The sequence below is a fragment of the Oryctolagus cuniculus genome, chromosome 2 (genome assembly GCF_964237555.1).
Source record: "Oryctolagus cuniculus chromosome 2, mOryCun1.1, whole genome shotgun sequence".
In the NCBI taxonomy this organism is placed as follows: Eukaryota; Metazoa; Chordata; class Mammalia; order Lagomorpha; family Leporidae; genus Oryctolagus; species Oryctolagus cuniculus.
Window position 1 is genome coordinate 88,545,989 of NC_091433.1, and position 18,740 is coordinate 88,564,728.

Consider the following 18,740-nt stretch of genomic DNA (forward strand, 5'->3'; position numbering starts at 1 on the left):
GGGTCCCCCACATGGGTGCAGGGGCCCAAGCACTTGGGCCATCTTCTACTGCTTTCCCAGTTGTGTTAGCAGGGAGCTGGATTGGAAGTGGAACCCATATGGGATGCTGGTGTTGCAGGTGGAGGCTTAGCCTACTACGCCACTGTGCCTTCCCACCTTTGGTTTTTTAAGATGAGAAATGCCAGACTGAGTTTAAAACCTAACCGAATTCACAAACCCAGATGTTATGATCAAGGAGACTACAGGACACTATTCTGGCTGCTAAGGAATGGATCTAACAAATGTATGGTTTAACAGCCAGGCTCTGGAGTTGGACAGACTTAGGATTGCATATGGCTAAAAACCGTTGTCTGGTTTAATAAAATAATCCAGGCAGAGCTCTCAGTAGCTCATTGCCTGGTTCATACAAGCCTTCGGTGTATTTTACTTAATGCTGTCATGGTGTTTTTGTTTATCTGTTAATGTTGTCTCAGGTGGAATTTGCTTTGTGCTCATTTATACCACAGTGGGATATATTGAGCATGTAGTCAACTGAAATCACATGTGAAAAAATACTGGCCAGACCATAGCCAGTCCATCCCATACCTTGAAAAATGTTTATTTGTTTACTTTGATTCATTTGAAAGGCACAGGGACAGAGGCCTTCATCTGCTGCTTCACTCCCCAAATGCCCACAGCAACCAAGGCTGGGCCAGGCTGAAACCTGGAGCCCAGAACTCAACCCAGGCCTCCCATGTGGGTGGCGGGGACCCAATTACTTGAGCCATCACCTGCTGCCTCTCAGGGTGTGCGGTAGCAGGATGTTGAAGCAGAAGCGGAGGTGGGACTCAAACCCAGGCGGTCTGATATGAGATGCCAGCATCCCAAGCAGTGTCTTAACCACTGTGCTGAGTGCTCGCCCATCCTATTTTCTCGGCATTGCTGGTTGGAGGGTTCATCCTGTTGTATCAGAAAGTTTGTATGTTTTGTGAGGTGGTAGCACTTGACCTCAGATCTTTGAATGTGAGTTTTTTGTGAACTCTGGTGGGGATACTTCTGGTCTTAGGGCAGACACCCACTCAACCCAGCTCAACTATATGTTGTGAAGATGTAGGAGAATTTCTTGGAAACTAAGCTGGGGTGAGTGTTGAAAAGTCATTAGGCACCGCTTTCCTTAGTCACCTTTCTGCTAGGATAACCTGGTCTTCTGTCTGTTTTACCTTGTCTTCCATCCTCACTCTTGCACACATTCACTTACTGTCTACATTCAGATTGTGAAAGAATCTGATTATTATTTGTAGCACTTAGATAACTCTCATAGACTGTCCTTAGCTAAAGACTAAGCAGATTAAGGGTGCACTGCACCTATACCATGTGATATCAACACTTTGTAGGTTAAAACTGGTCTGTAGGAATCTTCAGACACAGTGGCTTAGGTACAAAGATGCAGATTGGCTGAGACGGTTCCCAGATACAACTGACAGAGTCTGAATTTATGTAGTAAGTAGATCCGAATCTTTGGATGGTAAAAACACAAGTATTCCCTATTCCACGTAATTTAAATAATCAGATTGTTTCAAAGTAAACAGAGATGCTCCCATGGCCAGGTCAAAATCGCCTTTCTGCAGATATAAAAACTGAAAGAACCAGTTTTTACAAATGTAATTGGAAAGCATATCCACAGCAAGTGAAAGGAAAGAGCTGTCATAACATTTGATATAGACTATATTAATTCATGGGTAGACAGCAGTTTCAGTAAAGCTTACATATGAAAATATACATTTACTATCAGTACTTTAGGAGTATTTATTTTACCAAATTCTCCATGTTTTATTAAGTAGCCACTTCTTTCAGTTTATCAGTTTAATTTGTAGTGAAAGTTTACTGAGACAGAGACTAAAAGGATGGGAAAAACAAATACCTTTATTGACTATCTACCATGTGTGATACAATGCATACTCTGTTAATATAAAATAATTTTCCATAAGGACAAACAGGACTGTTTCTTCCTTGTGGAGAGGGGAGCTCTCTCACTGTGCTACCTGTCATTGTTGGGCACCAAATGAAAGACTTTATTTTTTTTCTAAAGATTTATTTTGTATTTATTTGAAACAGTTACAAAGAGAGGAGGTAAAGCAGAGAGAGAGAGAGAGAGAGAGAGAGAGAGAGAAAGAGAAAGTCTTCCATCTGCTGGTTCACTCCCTAAATGGCTGCAATGGCTGGGGCTGGGCCAGACTGAAGCCAGGACCAGGAGCTTCTTCCAGGTCTCCCATGTGGGTGCAGGAGCCCAAATACTTAAACCATCATCCGTTGCTTTCCCAGGCTCAATAGCAGGGAGCTGGTTTGGAAGTGGAGCAGCCAGGCCTTGAACCAGCGCCCATATGGGATGCCAGTGCCACAGGTGGAGGCTTGACCTGCTACACCACAACACTAGTCCCCAATTAAAGACTTTAAAAACAGCTCCTCTTGTAAATTTTTCATGATTTGTCACCTGTGGTGGGATCACTGGTGGTAAAATTGAGAGATGCTGAAGTTCTCTTAAAAGGTGGTGTGTATAAATTCCTAGAAGGCCAGCCAGTTCATTCCCGTTTTCTTCATATCTCCATTTTTAGAGATGAACTTTCTCTTTTAACTGTAGTTTTCAATTGTTTTAGGCAGTGGAATCTTCTCCTTAAAATAATTGTGGTTGAAGGTGATATACTTTATACTTCCAAAGATTCAAGCTATTAGTTTTAAAAATAGTGGGATTTATGAGATTGAAACATACAGAACAGCTAAATCCGAGTCTGATTCAAATCTAGTTTATTTAGTAGTATTTGGGTTGTGTGTTATTGAGGGAATTTTGACTGATACAAATCAGTAGTTACAAATGATTTTTTTTTAAATATTTATTCATTGTAAAGGTAGAGTTACAAAAAGAGAGGAAAGACAGAGAGAAAGAGATCTTGTATCTGCTGCTCTCTCCCCAAATGGCTACAACAGCTAGCGCTGGGCCAGGACAATGCCCGGAGCCTGAAACTCCATCCACATCTCCCATCTAAGTGGCAGTAGTACAAGTTTTTGGGCCATCATCCCAAATTTTCCCAGGTGCGTTAGCAGAGAGCCAGAATAGAAGTGGAATAGCCAGGTTTTAGCCCGGGACCCAGTTGGGACCCACAGGTGGCAGCTTAACCTGCCGTGCCACACCACTAGCCCTGCAAATGATAAAGCTCAAGCAGTTCAGCTTGGTACCTGAGGCTGTACTTTAATCTGCTGTTCTAGGAGTCAGAAGGGGGAACAGGGGAAATTTATGTTGTTATTAACAATAACAGTTTTCTAATTTATTTTCTCTCTTTTTTTCTTTTTAAAGATTTATTTATTTGAAAGAGAGAGAGGGAGAGACATATCCCAAGATGGCCAAAATAGTCAGGGCCGAGCCAGGAGCTTCATCTGGGTCTGTACTTGGGTGCAGGAGCCCAAGCACTTTGGCCATCTTCCACTGCTTTTCCCCGGCCGTTACTGGGAGCCGTATTGAAAGTGGAGCAGCTGGGGCATGAACTGGCATATGCATATAAATGTTACAGTGTGGCAGCTTTACCCTCTATACCACAGTGCCGGTCCCTCATCTAATTTCTTAAATTTGTAAATTTTGTAAAATGTAGAAAAGAACATAAAGGGAGTTTAAATCTTTTTGGTAGGAAAAGCAACATTGAAATGTTTACAGGTATCATTTTTTAGAAGTCTCAGCTGCCGGAGTGGCAGTGTATTAAATATTCACTATTTTGAGGCACATTTCTTAAGTTCTTAAGCCCCATCTGGGTGTGCAGCAGTTCAGTTCTCTGTCCCTGTCTGTACAAGTGCTGAGTAAGTTAAGACTCTGTGTTACAGGGTTGCCCCCTTCAGACACTAGTGGTCCCAGTACTCCTGACCAACTGGCTATTGATGTCATCACTACATATCACCTGGATAATGCGAACACACACAGTTTTGGTTAGGAAGATTCATTTTAGGGTTTTCTCTTTGAGGCTGTGTTGCCATCCTTACCAAACTTTAGAGGTGCATAATGAAAACTGTGAGGGAAGAGCTTTCTATTTGTGTGTGTACATTCAGGAAGTAGGAAGTAGTGATCAGTTCATAAGGATAATCCTTTAAGAGATTGCTTTTGTGTTTTGTTTTAGAATCACAAGAAGCCGATGAACAGCTGATAGCAGAAGTGGTTGAAAAATGCCCATCTGAGACTTGTTCTAGACCCTCAGAAAATGAGGTTCCACCACAGGCCATTGGTTCTCGCGCAGTCAAGGATTTCAAAGAAGAGCCAGCACATGACAGTAGCAAGATTTCAGTGGTGAGGCCATTTTCCATAGAAACCAAGAATTCCACAGATACGCCGGCAGCTCTAGGAACAGAAGCAGCTGATGGCTGTGTGACTGTGGTCTTGGATGAGGCTTTGCCCTCCAGTGTGCCAGAAGCCAACCACGGCAAGGCAATGACAGAAGGCAGCATGGGGATTATGCTAGAAGCTCCCACCGAAGCTGATCTCAAGGCTGGACACTCCTGTCCACAGCCTGTGCCCAGCAGAAGCAAGCTACGAAAGCCCAAACCTGTCTCTCTGAGGAAGAAAACAACAGGGCGAGAGTTCTCAGAAACTGAATCTGCTGTGGACGAATTGGATGAAAACCCAAACCCTTCTATCCTAGGAGGCTCCAGGATCCAGAAATCACTGCCCGATGTTAAAGGAACCTCAGGCGCGCTCAGTAGCGACACCACTGATGCAGGGGTTGAGCTGCTGGAGGAGGCGAGGAGCTCACCTCTCAAACTTGAGTTTGATTTCACAGAAGATGTGGAAAATGTAGAGGCCAGAAAAGCTCTTCCAAGGAAACTTGGCAGGAAACTGGGTAACAAACTGACTCCCAAGATACAAAAAGAAGGTGTCAGTAAGCCTGTAGATATAGAGCAGCCTCCAGACCCAGCAGCCAGCGATGCTTCTCTCTCCCAAGTATCTTCCAGGCTAGGCCCCAGTGAGTGGGACAACCCCAACTGTAGCCCCTTTGGGAGCCGCTCCATCCTGCAGAACTCCCCACCCCTTTCCTCTAAGGGCTCCTACCACTTTGACCCAGATAACTTTGACGAATCCTTGGATCCCTTTAAATCAACTATGACTTTAACAAGCAGTGACTTTTGTTCTACCACTGGTAATCATATAAATGAAATCTTAGAGTCACCCAAGAAGGCCAAGTCGCGTTTAATAACGTGAGTGACATAGCGTGTGCTGGGTGTTGTGTCCTGTGTGTTCTCTGTGACTTTGCAGCTGGCTGCTTTTGGTGTTGGTAAACTAAAGTTATCTTTGAGGTGCAGCAGGACAAATACAAAGCTTCTAGGTTTATACTGTGGTTTTTACTCTTTTATATAACTCTTGTGTGAACTCAGAAATACCAGGGGTTTCCTTTTAGAAATCTGCCTCATTCCTACATCTTTGTCTTAGTCAGCTAAGCTCTTTTCCTCCATATCCCATATACTTATATATATTAGTGTGGCACAAGATGGGCAGGGAGGGATCAGATGGTTATCAGAAATTTTAGCTGGGCTATCAGGAATCAATTTATATATAGATTCAAGTGTCACTACTAGCCATCATTTTCAGATTCTCTGTGGTTCAAACAATTCCAAGCCTACAGATTACCTGTCTAGTGTCAGCAGCACGTGGGAAGTGGTCCAAAGAGGTCTTATAGAAGTCTTTTTACTTAAACAGAAAGCTGTGATTTTTGTTGGAAACTCTCCTACCGCAAAGTATTGGTGAGAATTCCTGCCTCCCTGTGTAGTTTCCAGTTCATTAGCAGAAGTGAATTTCTGTTGGGAGTGGATAATTTTTTATTTTTATTTATTTATTATTATTATTTTAATTTGACAGGTAGAGTTGGACAGTGAGAGAGAGAGAGATCTTCTGCTACTTCACTCCCCAGATGGCTGTGATGGCCAGAGCTGTGCCAATCCAAAGCTAGAAGCCAGGAGCTTCTTCAGGGTTTCCCATGTGGGTGCAGGGATCCAAGGACTTGGGCCATCTTCTACGGCTTTTCCAGGCCATAGCAGAGAGCTGGATGGGAAGTGGAGCAGCCAGGACTTGAACCGGTGCCCATACGGCATATGGAATGCTGGCACTGCAGGCGGCACCTTTACCCGCTACACCACAGCGCCAGCCGCAAGAGTGTATGATTTTTTAGATGATCAGTTCAATCTGACTGAATCAGTTACTTAGTTGTTTGCTGTGTGGACCTGGCTGCCGCCTGTTCCATTTCTTTTGGGGAATCTGGATGGACTCTCGCAGGGTCCTTGGAGTTCTCAGAGCAACCACCTCATTCTGTGTTCCATGCAAGATTTCAGTTTAATTTTGTGACAGGATTGCATTTTGCAAAACTCAAGGCTGAGTAGATGACAATACTATGTGTACTTTTGTGATCATGTGACATTTTACTAAGAATCAAATATAAAGAAGGCCGATGACAAGAAAGATGAGAGGTACCTCGTTAGTGGTTATCATTGTAGGTCGGTCAGGGACATCCTTTAGCGTTACTGTGACTTAAAGAAGCCTGATGCCATGGTGAATTAAACCAGAAAGGAAATGCCCAGATGTTTATAGAAGTCCTGGTTTTGGCACCAAGAAGGTTGAACAACATAGGAGTCAGCTCTTTGGCAGCCCCAGCATGTCTAAAGGAACTGGGAATGGAAGTATCTATTCTTTGATTATATGTGAGCAGCTAAATGGTTGTAGGAAAATACTGATCAGCTGTCTTCACAGTCCTCTTTTGGGGCATTTAAGACTAGTTACCTATGTCCAGACAAAATTTAGGGAGGTGCTGGGCATGCTGCTGCCTTGGTGCTTCTTCCTCTAAGAGCAGGATGCTTCTGCCTACAAAATTGGTAAGGGGCCATGCTGGAATCCTTCTCTTTCAGCTGTGTGTTGGAGATCTGTAGGCAGCACACTCAACGTTAGGTAAGACTAAATCAAGGCCAAAGAGAGGGCAATTTATTCTATACTTTTTGCTCAGTAGCAAAGTATCCTGTCTTGAGTCTGCCACCCTTAGCTGGTAGCATTTTCCCTTTATCCTGCTTTTTGTCAGGTGATCTCATATACCTTATAGATTTTTTTTAAAATTTCTTACACAATGAAAACTCTTGTTCTTTCCACAAGAAAACGGTGCTAACCTTCTTGTGTAACATTGGGAAATCCCTTAATTCGTAGGAAAGATTGAAATCATATGCAAGGTCTTCATAATGTTCATGGAAAATAAATATTAATGAAAAAACTAGACATGGATTTCAAACCTTTTTTTTTTTTTGCACCAAAATAAACTTACCTTTAAACTTCCTTTTCCATGATTTTTTTGAAGTGCCCTCATAAATATGGAGGTAGAATCTCAAGAGAGTGAGGAGTTGTATGGGACAATCAAAAAGATTCTTCTGTAGAATGGGGACACCATGATATGACTGTTGTAGACCAGATATGATAAAATTATAGTCATAATTTACTGATGAGACATGTTCTGAGCAAGGCATCATTAGTCAGTTCCATTGGCAAATATCATAGAGTGTACTTACATAAACTAGGATGGCTCTGACATCACTCGGCATAATCATATGGAACCACCATGCTGAATATGCCATGTATCATTGACCCAAACGTCGTTATGCAGTGCATGGTTGTATGTAAAATCATTTTAAGCTTCTTGTTGACACACACGTATTGTAGAGGTAATCAGACACATTGCCAACTATATTTTTACTCATGTGTTGTCTTTGATCTGGGTGAGTAGACATTTAAGTGCTCAGTAGTGAAATATTGTTTTTATATACTTGCAAATATTGGGAAGTTTACTTTTCATTGTAACCTTGAACATATTTCTGAGTGTTTCTAGCACTCTTGCTGCATTAGAGTTGAGGTCCTGTTAGTCATTCACTCACCAGTGATAATATTCATAAGTATGGCATTTTTCATTTGTTTCTCCCCTCATAGAAAGAAATGTACAGCTCTTACATCTGCCAGACCAGAGATAAATATTCCAGTCTTTACATGATTTTTTTCTCCATCTGTCTGTCTCTTTCCTGTCTCTAATTTTGTTGGTGCATCAGGACTACTGAACAAGTGAAATTTCTCTGTTTTCTGTTGTAAGTACTCTTGCTGTTGTTTCTCTTTGTCCCTGGGACTTTGGCAGTTTCCTCTCCCACCCCTGCCCTGGCCATCTCTACATAGCATGTTGGCTTCCATTTCTGAGTTTGATGATTCTCTGCATTTCATTTGCCACTTCATAAGTCAGCTTAGCCTTGCAATTGTTTGTACCTAAAAGGAGTGGAGATCGGCCTTCCCTACCGTAGATGCTAGAGCTTGCGCTCCCTTGGCTTGGCACGTGTCGCGTGGTGCTTTGACAATACCCAGAGCTGGCTTGGCCCCAATATCATCACAGCAGTGGTTTGAGGGACTGCTCTGCTATTTAATGTTGGGAATAATTGGCTGTTCTGGTAGGATAAATGCTGGCCTGCAGCAGGTAATAAATTTTATTGGAGTCAACTTGAGTTTGGTGGTTGAGGTTAGCATTAGTAAGAGCATTAGTGAAAGAAAACTGTGAACTAATAGTCGCGTACGTTCCAATAACTTTGGAAAAAAGTATCTTTTTTTCCCTCTTTTTAGTTGGAGTGGTGTTTTTACTGGAAATTTTATTAGGGTCATTAAAACAACAGAGTCTGAGTTAATCTTGTGATGACAAATTGTATTCCCAAAAATAACAGGTGGTCCAAGCTTTCTCCAGTTCCAGACTTTGCACAGTACACGGCATTCGTCTTCCATCTTGCTATTTAATAGGAATGGTAACAGGTTACTCAAGTGTTTTCATACTTTCTGTTGACCACAGTTGTTCTCTGTTACCACACAGGTCTAGACTGGAGCTGTCTTATGAGACTTCTGTGGCTTTTAGCAATAAAGGACTTCTAAAGAATATGGTCCAGCGTGATGCTTTTTCTAACGATGACATGTCAGAGCCAAGCAAGTAAAGATGAGAAGAACCGAGTGTCTAGCTGCTAAGGCTGTCCTGACTTCAGGCTTTTGGGATTAGAAACCATTAGGGGTCAGAATACTGGTATTTGACAACCCACAGAAAATGAGCCTCACTGTGGTTCTCTGCTTACTCTGTCTCTCGTGAGAAGATTCAGAGACATAAAAATTGTCTCTTCATCTCTGATGTGCAGATGTGTGATTCACGTGGTGCTGTGTGCTTCGGCTTCTATCTGCACATACTGCTTTCTGCTCCATCTCATACCTTGAAAGTTGTCAATGTGATTGCAAACTAGTTTGTTTGTGCTTCTTCTGTTCCAGGAGTGGCTGTAAGGTGAAGAAGCATGAAACTCAGCCTCTTGCTTTGGATGCAGGTTCTCAGGTAAGTCTGTGCCTATCACCAGAATGTCTCTTAGCTGCTAAGGGGTCCCCCAACGGGAGTTTACCTTCTCTGGGGGCTGATTCACAAAGACCTTCCAGTGGGTGTCTGAGTACTCAACTTTAAGGAGGCCAATTTCCAAATCCTTAATATCCTAAAATCCTCCAAGAAGGCCCCTGAAGACAAGGGGACCCTTTGACAGTGACCCTCGCCTTTAGGAGATGGGGCACTAAAACTCCCATTCTAAATCATGCAAAAGTGCATCACCACAGGGTATGCAAACCCTTGGGGCATCAAAGAGAAGACTTGAATTGACTCTAAAAGCTGGATAATTCTTAAAAGTCAGATGATTTTCTAATTGCTTAAATTTTTCATTGCTTTTAATAGAATAGGGAGAACTGACTTGTGAGTTCATAGGTCATTAAAAATAAGTTTTGATTTTTTTAATTATTACTTATTTATTTGAAAGAGTTACACAGAGAGAGAGAGACACACACACAAACAGAGAGAGAGAGGTCCTCCATCCACTGGTTCACTCCCCAGTTGGCTGCAATGATCAGAGCTGAGCTGATCTGAAGCCGGGAACCAGGAGCCCCTGCTGGGTCTCCCATGTGGGCGCAGGGGCCCAAGGATTTGGGCCATCTTCAACTGCTTTCCCAGACCATAGCAGAGAGCCGGATCGGAAGTGGAGCAGCCGGGAGTCTAATCAGCACCCACATGGGATGCCAGCACTCTAGGCGTTGGCTTTACCCACTATGCCACAGTACCAGCCCCTTGATCTTTTTTTTATGTGAAAATGGTCATCTTTTTATTTCAATACTGAGTGATAGGCAATTTTTCGATAAAAACAAAATTTCTTACCTTAAAATGTAAGTTTTGATGATAGTTTTTTTTGCTACATGACTTGAAAGAAGTACAAAGAATTGAAAGATACTTCTATTGCAGGATGTTCTTATGTTGCATCTATATAGTTTCTTAGTGATTACAGTTGTAAATATGGAAAACAAGAATAAAATAAATGCTGGCCCTTGTTGTATTCTAGTAATAAATAAGCCATTGATGACTATGAATAAGTTGAGAAACACAAATAAAAAGCCAAAAAACCCAAGCCCATTTGATTGCTGTGATCCAAGATTTTTTTATAAGGGGGTAGGGTGGGGCTTACAATCTGAGTTACTCATCTGTTGAACAAATGTATAAGAGACCCTCAAATTCTGTTAATGTAAGCCACAAAAACAGTGAGAAATTTGCCTTTGGTTTGCTTAAGCAAACTAGCATTGTACTGTAAAGCTTTTAAAATTATAGCAAAAATTATAATAGATATAAAATTTACTTTTTTTAATTAAAATTTATATCACATAAAAAGTAAAAAAGACATACAGAGATTAGTTTTATTAACATATTTTCTTTTTACTTACATTTAAAAATTTGAGAGACAGAGTTCCCATCCACAGGTTTATTCCCCAGATGCCCCAGTGGCTGAGGTTATGTCAGTGCCAAAGCCAGGAGTTTAGGTACACAGTGTAGGTCATCCCCATGGGTAAAGGGAACCAACCACTTGAGCCATCATCACTGTCTCCCAGAATGTATCTTGGAAGGAAGCTGGAATGGGGAGCAGAACCGAGACTTGAACCTAGGCACTCCAGTGTTAGATGCAGGTGTCTGAACTGGTGTCATAAACATTAGACCAAACACTTACCCAGAGTTGTGTTAACACAATATATACGTAGATATTTTTATTGTCTGATAAGTATTCACAAACCATTGGGATTGCCTTTAGAAGTCTTTTGTTCTGGTATGAATTTTAGACTTAGAACACATCTTGTTTCAAACAGGTCACATTTCAGATATTCATTAGCCACATATGGCTAGTTATTACCAGCCGGATAGTGCAGGCTCTAGAACATGAAGATAATTTATTTAGACCAACACAAGTTATCATTGGTCTAAAATTTTAAAAAGGTTACTTATGAAAGGTGTTTTTTCTAATTTTGTTTTAATGTGTTGAGTTTATCTGAGTCACTTTTTTTTGTGGGGATAGACTTGGATGAGTTGAATCTGATTGGTGAGCTCTATTCTTCCTGTACCTAGATAGTTGTGTCATTCTCTATGTTTGGAAAATTTTCTGTTTCTGTCTCTTTGAATGTGCTTTCTAACCCTTCACTATTCTCATGTACCTCTTGAACCCCAAAAACTTGGATATTTGCTCTTTTAATGCTATTCCTAAGTTTCCATAAACTTTCTTTGTTCTTCTTGATTTTTTTCTCCTCTATATTTTCAAGTAGCCTGTCTTTGAGCTCACTAATTCTTCTATTTGAATGATTCTGCTATTGATAGCTTCCTTGTGCTTTTTAAAAAAGATTTATTTGTGTATTTATTGATTTGAAAAGCAAAGTGAGAGCCGGCGCCGTGGCTCACTAGGCTAATCCTCCACCTTGCGGCGCCGGCACACCGGGTTCTAGTCCCGGTCGGGGCGCCGGATTCTGTCCCGGTTGCCCCTCTTCCAGGCCAGCTCTCTGCTATGGCCAGGGAGTGCAGTGGAGGATGGCCCAGGTGCTTGGGCCCTGCACCCCATGGGAGACCAGGAAAAGCACCTGGATCCTGGCTCCTGCCATCGGATCAGCGCGGTGCGCCGGCTGCAGCGGCGGCCATTGGAGGGTGAACCAACGGCAAAGGAAGACCTTTCTCTCTCTGTCTCTCTCTCTCACTGTCCACTCTGCCTGTCAAAAATAAAAAATAAAAAAAAAAAGAAAAAGAAAAGCAAAGTGACAGAGATGGGGGTGCAGCAAGAGAGAGAGATCTTCTATTCATTGGTTCATTCCACAACATATGTAACACCTGGATCTACTCAGGCCAAAACCAGGAGCCAGAAATTCCACCCAGGTCTCCCACATGGGGTGGCAGGAATCCTAGGACTTGAGCCATCATCCACTGTCCCCCAGGCACATTAGCAGGGAGCTGGATTGGAAGCACAGTGTAGCTGGAACTCAAACCAGCATTCCAGTATGGAATGCAAGCATCCCAAGCAGTGGTTAAGTTGCTGCACTACAACACCTGCTCCTCTTTCAGGTTTTTAAATTTGTTTAGTGTACATTTCAGGGATTTTATTTAAAAATTACCACCAGCTCTATCAAGTCTCTCTGTTAGGTACTAAATTGTTCTCTGTGTTCTGTTTAAATTTATTGAGTTTCCTTAGAATAGCTATCTTGAATTCCTCATCTGAGAATTTACAAATGTCAGTTGGCTGTCTGGTTGGTTTCTGGCACCTTATTTTGTTCATTAGATGAGGTCATGGTTCCTTGAAAGTTCTTTTCTGTTTTGCTTTTTGAATATTTATGTATTTACATAAAAGGCAGTTAAATCTTCTATCCACTGGTTCACTTCAGACATGGCCTCAACAGTCTGGGCTGCAAAGCAAGGCCAGGAACCAGTAGCTCCATCCAGGTCTCCCACGTGAGTGATGGGCCCACTTGGGCCATCTTCTGCTGCTTTCCCAGGTACTTTAGCAAGGAGCTTTATCAGAAGTAGAGCAACAAGGACTCAAACTGGAGCTCATATGGGATGCCTGCATTGTAGGTGGTGGCGTAGCCCCCTGCACCACAATACTTTTTTTCCCACCCCTACCCCGCAAAGTTCTTGAAACTTGTTGGCATATGATGTTGAATGTGCATTGAAGAATTGGTTATTTTGTCCAGTCTTTGTAACTTAGTCTTGTTTATGGCTGTCCCAGGTGCTCTGTGTAGTCTGCTTAGTCTCTCTGATCCTATGCACACTTGTACTATTTCAGCATTAGGTGACACCCAAGTGGAGGCTTGCTGCAAGTTCATTGTTGGTGTGTTATCAGTGTTTTAATAGAGGATGCTTCAAGCCCAGATTTCTCCCAAACCCATAGTTGATGTGTTGTTCAGAATGAACTGGACAGTAACTAAACAGGGATAGTCTATCCCTAAAAGACTTTTCCAGGGCTGGGAACAAAGTGCTGCAGTTGGCAGCAGGGCAGGTCCAGAGACTGTCCATTGGTACTGACTTGGGGATAGAGACCATTAAGGGTCTGGTTAGAGTTGGTTTTTGCCAGCCTAGCACTGAGTCCCAAGAAACAGTCCTGTGACTGCTTGCTGTCTGCTCAAGGTTGAGGGAAGGCTAATAGTGGCAGTCTCTCAGGGATGCTTAGGCTGAAACTCTTCTGGGTCTCCCAGTCACCAGACCCTATGCAGTCTTGGGGGTCCGTGCCAGGCCCATGCAAGACTGGTGGCAATACATGCTGAGACAAGTCCATCCCCTTATGGTGGAAAGTAAGTGTGTCCCGTTGGGAGCAGGTCTGCAACCGATGTGGGTGAGTGGAGAGGCTCTCTGCAAGCAGTGGCCTGGGAGGCATTTGGGTTGTATCAGGTGCTGGATCTCACTGCAGAGACCTGGGTTTCAAGGTCAAGTCCTAAGCTTCCCTTCCTGCGGCCTAATCCTGGAGGTTGGAGTCTTGTTGCTGTCTGCCAGAAGTTATAGGAAGGTCCAAAGGCTCAGTTTTTGGGTACTGGCTTGGGGCCCTGTATGACAATGGTTTTTATCATGGTGGCAGTGGTGCTGAATTTCAAGTCTATGGTCTGGTCTTAATTCCTGCTCCCTCTCCCAAGTAAAATCTCTTTCCACACTATAATGCTTAGAGCTGGAGGATGGATGGCACAGGCGACTCTGCTTCCTGCCATCTCCTGTACATCTTTTCTTACTTATTACTAACACTTGGCACTGGGGTCTCTCACCTGGCTTTCTTAGTGCTTGTAAAAGTGACTTAGTGCATGAGTGTAACTGTTAAAATTAGTGTCTATAAGGAGACGATCACCTGGCCCATCTTAACTCAGCCACCGTCTTCCTCTGCCGTCTGAAAATTTTCTTTTGTGTTTGATAATATTTTGTGTTTGTAATATTTTGAAAACAAATTGTGCATTAGTAATTGTAATGGAGGAAAAAACTTTTAACACTTAGAGACTTACGGTCAAAGAAAACATTTTTAAATTTATTTACTTGAAAGGCAAAAAGAGAGAGCTTCCATCTGCTGGTTCACTTCCCAGATGCCTGCAACAGAAGCCTGCCTCTCAGTCTGGGTCTTCCAGGGGGTGGCAGGGGCCAAGTCCTTGCGCCATCACCTGCTGCCTCCCAGGGTGTGCATTAGCAGGAAGCTGGGATTTGAAGTGGGGACTCGAATGCAGGCGCTCCAGTATGGGTTGCAGGCATCCCAAGGGGCGTCTTAACCACCTTGCTAAATGCCTGCCCCCAAGAGAAGAGAATTTTTAAACAACAAGGACGACTAGTGACCTTAAGAAGATTTTGAATCACACAAATGTGTTTCATTGGAATAATTTCTTGATGGAAGTGGAGTGGAAATATACCTTCAGAGAAGGAAACGAAAAATGTAAATTTGTGACTATTGAAGAACCTGGTTGTATGGTTTTAAAATGGGCCATAGGATATTAAGCACTGGAGTAACTAGATTGCACTATGCAGGTTGGATATTTAGACCTTGCCAGATACCTAAATATGTATCTTTTGCAATGCTGAAAGTTTTCCAATATGACTTGAAAATACAATAGGGCTCTATGGAGTTAAAAAACTTAGGTATACAAGCAATAGATTTGAAAACCTCTGTCTTGGACCACTTAAACTGTCTGCCTTTAAATGTAGGCCAGGGAAGCTGTTTTTCAAACCTCAGACTCAAATTACAGGAGCTAGGTTCTAGAAGCAGCACTTCGTATTGAATGGTTCCCCTTCCTTCTGGTTGCAGCCAGGTCAGTGGCTAGCCCTGGGGTTTCTGTCCCCGATGTCACTTCCCCATGTGTCCTCCTGAAGGGTAGCCTCTCCTCTGTTGCATTACGCAGGACGAAGGAGCAGTGATCTCCGAGCTCTCAGACATTTCTCATAGGGATGGCCACGCTACCGACGAGGAGAAGCTGGCGTCCACGTCGTGTGGTCAGAAATTGGCTGGGGCCGAGGGGAAAGGTGAGCCAGAGGAAGACCTGGAGTACTTTGAATGTTCCAATGTTCCCGTGTCTACCATAAATCATGCGTTTCCATCCTCAGAAGCAGGTATGAAGTTCTCTTCATCTTTCTCTCATACATAAGCATAGCAATGCCTGAAAGCCTACACCAGGCGGTACCTTAGAGAGATTTGGGAATTGGGTCACCTGGAGGATGGATTCAGGATGGTGACTCACAAAGTGCTTATCCAAGAGTTAGGGACATATGGATAACAGGAACAGGGTATCCAGAGACTGGTGGATGAGACTGCTCGAATGTCGTCCTAATTCTGCTAATGTGGCTGTACATAGAGTGGCCTGAAACTATGTTGTACATTTGGCTTTTCTTTTTCGTCGCGGTTATGCTCATTTTTAAAGCTCAGAGGAGTAACAATTAACATGTGTAGTGCTTTTCTGTGTGCAGGCTTTGTTCTCGGTGCTTCCTGGGAACTTGTTGCTCCTCACTGGGCATTGCCGCTTTCTCCTTTCTCCAGGGAAACGGGGTGAGACTCAGGAGTGACATAACCTGACTAAGCTCCCTGGGCTAGTGTGGGGAAAACAGTAATACCTTTTCCTTGCGCAGTTGCAGGCTTCATGGCTGAGACAGATTAGCAAGAGCAATTACTTTTATGGACAGTTGTGAGGAAGCAAGATTGGACGGCAGAAGGGAATGGAGCTCATGGTAATACATGGGAGAGTTTAGCAAGGCCTGTTGGTTCTGATCGTTCTTGTGTCTGTCTTTGGGGGTAAGGACATTCTTGTCCCCTGGGCACAGGAAGGACCCTTGTGGGATGAGGCTCTTTATGACTCTTTCAGAGGAAGGTCAGAATTTTCAGGGGCTGCTCACGGCAGCAGCCCCTGCTGTTCCCCAGATGCCCAGTGTCATATGTTGTGGTAGTGTGTATGGAACCCTGTCACTAGTAAACGGCGGGCCTGGACTCGAACAGAAGCAGTTCCGTGGCTTTTCAGCCACAGTGCTGAAGTGTGAAGAAACTGTTTTCATTATAGCATACTATTAAAATTGCTCCTGGCACGGATGTGGTAGATTGAAATTGACCAGTGCCCTGTGAAGTCCTTCCTTCCTGTTGAAGAACCTAGACGAACCTGAGCAGAAGCAGCCTCTTAAACCTGGGCTTGTCAGATCATTCTAGAGTGAAGGCCCTCTCTAGATCCCAGGCTGTGTGACTTTAAAATTCACACGAGGAGACTTTAGAACCATGCTCCTAACTATGTTAAACATAACGAAAAATTCACACCTTTTTAATATAATTTTTCTTTATATATTTTAAAAGATTTACTTATTCGAGAGGCAGAATGACAGAGATGGATCTTCTACCTGTTCAGTCACTCCCCACATGGCCACAACAGCCAGGACTAGGCCAGGCTCAAGCCCGGAGGCTGGAACTCCATCTGGGCTTCCCACATGGGTGGCAGAGTCCACTCAGGGGCCATCTTCCACTGCTTTCCCAGGCACATTAGTAGGGAGCTGGATCGGAAGCAGAGTAGCCTGGACTTGAACCTGCTCTCCAACATGGGATGCCAGCATCATAAGCAGTGCCTAAATGCTGTGCAACACACTGACCCCATGTAGCCTATTTAATTTGTGGGCTTTTGTATACTTAGAATTTTTTTTTTTAATTGCAGGCAGAGTGGACAGTGAGAGAAAGAGACAGAAAGAAAGGTCTTCCTTTTTGCCGTTGGTTCACCCTCCAATGGCCACCACAGCCAGTGCGCTGCAGCCGGCGCATCACGCTGATCCGAAGCCGGGAGCCAGGTGTTTCTCCTGGTGTCCCATGCGGGTGCAGGGCCCAAGGACTTGGGCCATCCTCCACTGCACTCCTGGGCCATAGCAGAGAGCTGGCCTGGAAGAGAGGCAACCGGGACAGAATCCAGCGCCCTGACTGGGACTAGAACCCAGTGTGCCAGCGCCGCAAGGTGGAAGATTAGCCTATTGAGTTGCGGCGCCAGCCCTAGAATTTTTTTTTTTAAAGATTTATTTTGTTTGAAAGGCAGAGTTACAGAGAGGCAGAGAGAGAGAATGGTCTTCAAACGACTGGTTCACTACTCAAATGACCACAACAGCCAGTGCTGAGCCGATCAGGAGCCACGAGCTTCTTCTGGGTGTCCCAAGCAGTGCAGAAAAGCAATATTGCTTTCTCAGGACACAGCAGAGAGCTGGATTGAAAGTGGAGCAGCTGGAACTAGAACCGGTGCCCATGTGGGATGCTGGCACTGCAGGTGATGGCCTTACCCACTATGCCACAGCGCCAGCCCCCTTAGAATTGTAAAAGTCATGCTCTGCCATCCCACCAGAGGAGCAGGTGAAAGGAGTGTGAACAGGTTATTTTCCAGTCCTGCCTGCTCCCGCAGATCTGTCTCCTATCCAGGCACCCAATGTGAATCCTGGGTACTCTTACTCCTGCATTTCGTTCGTTCTGTTTGAAATATCTGCCTTCGACAGTGCCTACAAAATTTCAGCCCATCCTTTCAGACGAGTTTCAAAGGTTACTTAGATCCTACCATGCCTGCTGGTCCCTCATATTTCTTCCCACCCTTCCTGTTCCACGATGCCCAGTGCAATGTATTATTGTACAGGGGTAGAAAATGATAGACTTCTAGAGGTTAGGGCCTATGAGACGTTTATCTTTGAATTTCCTCTGACGCAGGCACACGGGCAATACTCCCTGAATTACATTCTTTCTCCCTGGAGGAAATGCCTTCAGTAAATCGCTAGAGAGCTGTGGCTCTCACAGTTAGTAAAGGCCAGTCTGCTTTGGAAAAGTGGGACAGATTTGAACAAGCTGTTACACTGTGATCGATCAGCTGCATCGGGGGCACAAGCAGAGCCTGTGGTGGCTGGAGTGTGGGGGCGGCCTCTGGGTCTCTCCAGTGAATCAGAGATTTTCCTGGGGAGAGTGACCCTGGAGCTGGGTCTTGATGGATACACACATGGATGTTCTTCTGAAGATGAGACTCACAGCCGTGGGAAGGAACCTCCGTGTTGCTAAAATGCCCACTTTGTGTGAGTACAGGCAGGGAAGTGGGAAACAAGCACAGACTGGAGAATTTGCACTTGATCCTACAGGTCTGGGGGAGGCAGAGAAGTGGTCCCATTTGTGTCTTAAATAACTGTTCACTGAAATGGTAATTGGTTATTGCTACATCAAGGATTATAGGTTTAAAAACGTCTGTTTTTCTGTATTTTTCAATTTTTAATGAGTATATTGCCTTTTTTTTTTTTTTTTGAAAGTCATAGAAAGAAAAAGAAATCTTCCATCTGCTGGTTCAATCCTCAAATGCTCATAATCACAGAGACTGGGCCAGGTGGAAGCCAGGAACCCAGAATTCCAAGTTGCCA

General features: G+C 43.7%; 1 protein-coding gene across 27 annotated transcripts in view; it reads left to right on the plus strand.

Annotated features, from left to right (window-relative positions):
* TACC1 (transforming acidic coiled-coil containing protein 1) overlaps positions 1–18,740 on the plus strand; it is a 142,810-nt gene that overhangs the window by 99,071 nt on the left and 24,999 nt on the right. For 7 of the 27 annotated variants that reach the window (XM_008273969.4, XM_070068565.1, XM_051832380.2 and 4 more), the window contains 4 exons: positions 4,137–5,208; positions 8,083–8,118; positions 9,320–9,380; positions 15,245–15,452. In XM_008273969.4, coding sequence (XP_008272191.2) covers positions 4,445–5,208; positions 8,083–8,118; positions 9,320–9,380; positions 15,245–15,452 — 1,069 coding nt within the window. In that variant the 5' untranslated portion in view covers positions 4,137–4,444. The remainder of the gene's footprint in view (positions 1–4,136; positions 5,209–8,082; positions 8,119–9,319; positions 9,381–15,244; positions 15,453–18,740) is intronic. The other 20 variants (XM_070068562.1, XM_070068567.1, XM_070068568.1 and 17 more) reach the window with 6 other exon arrangements.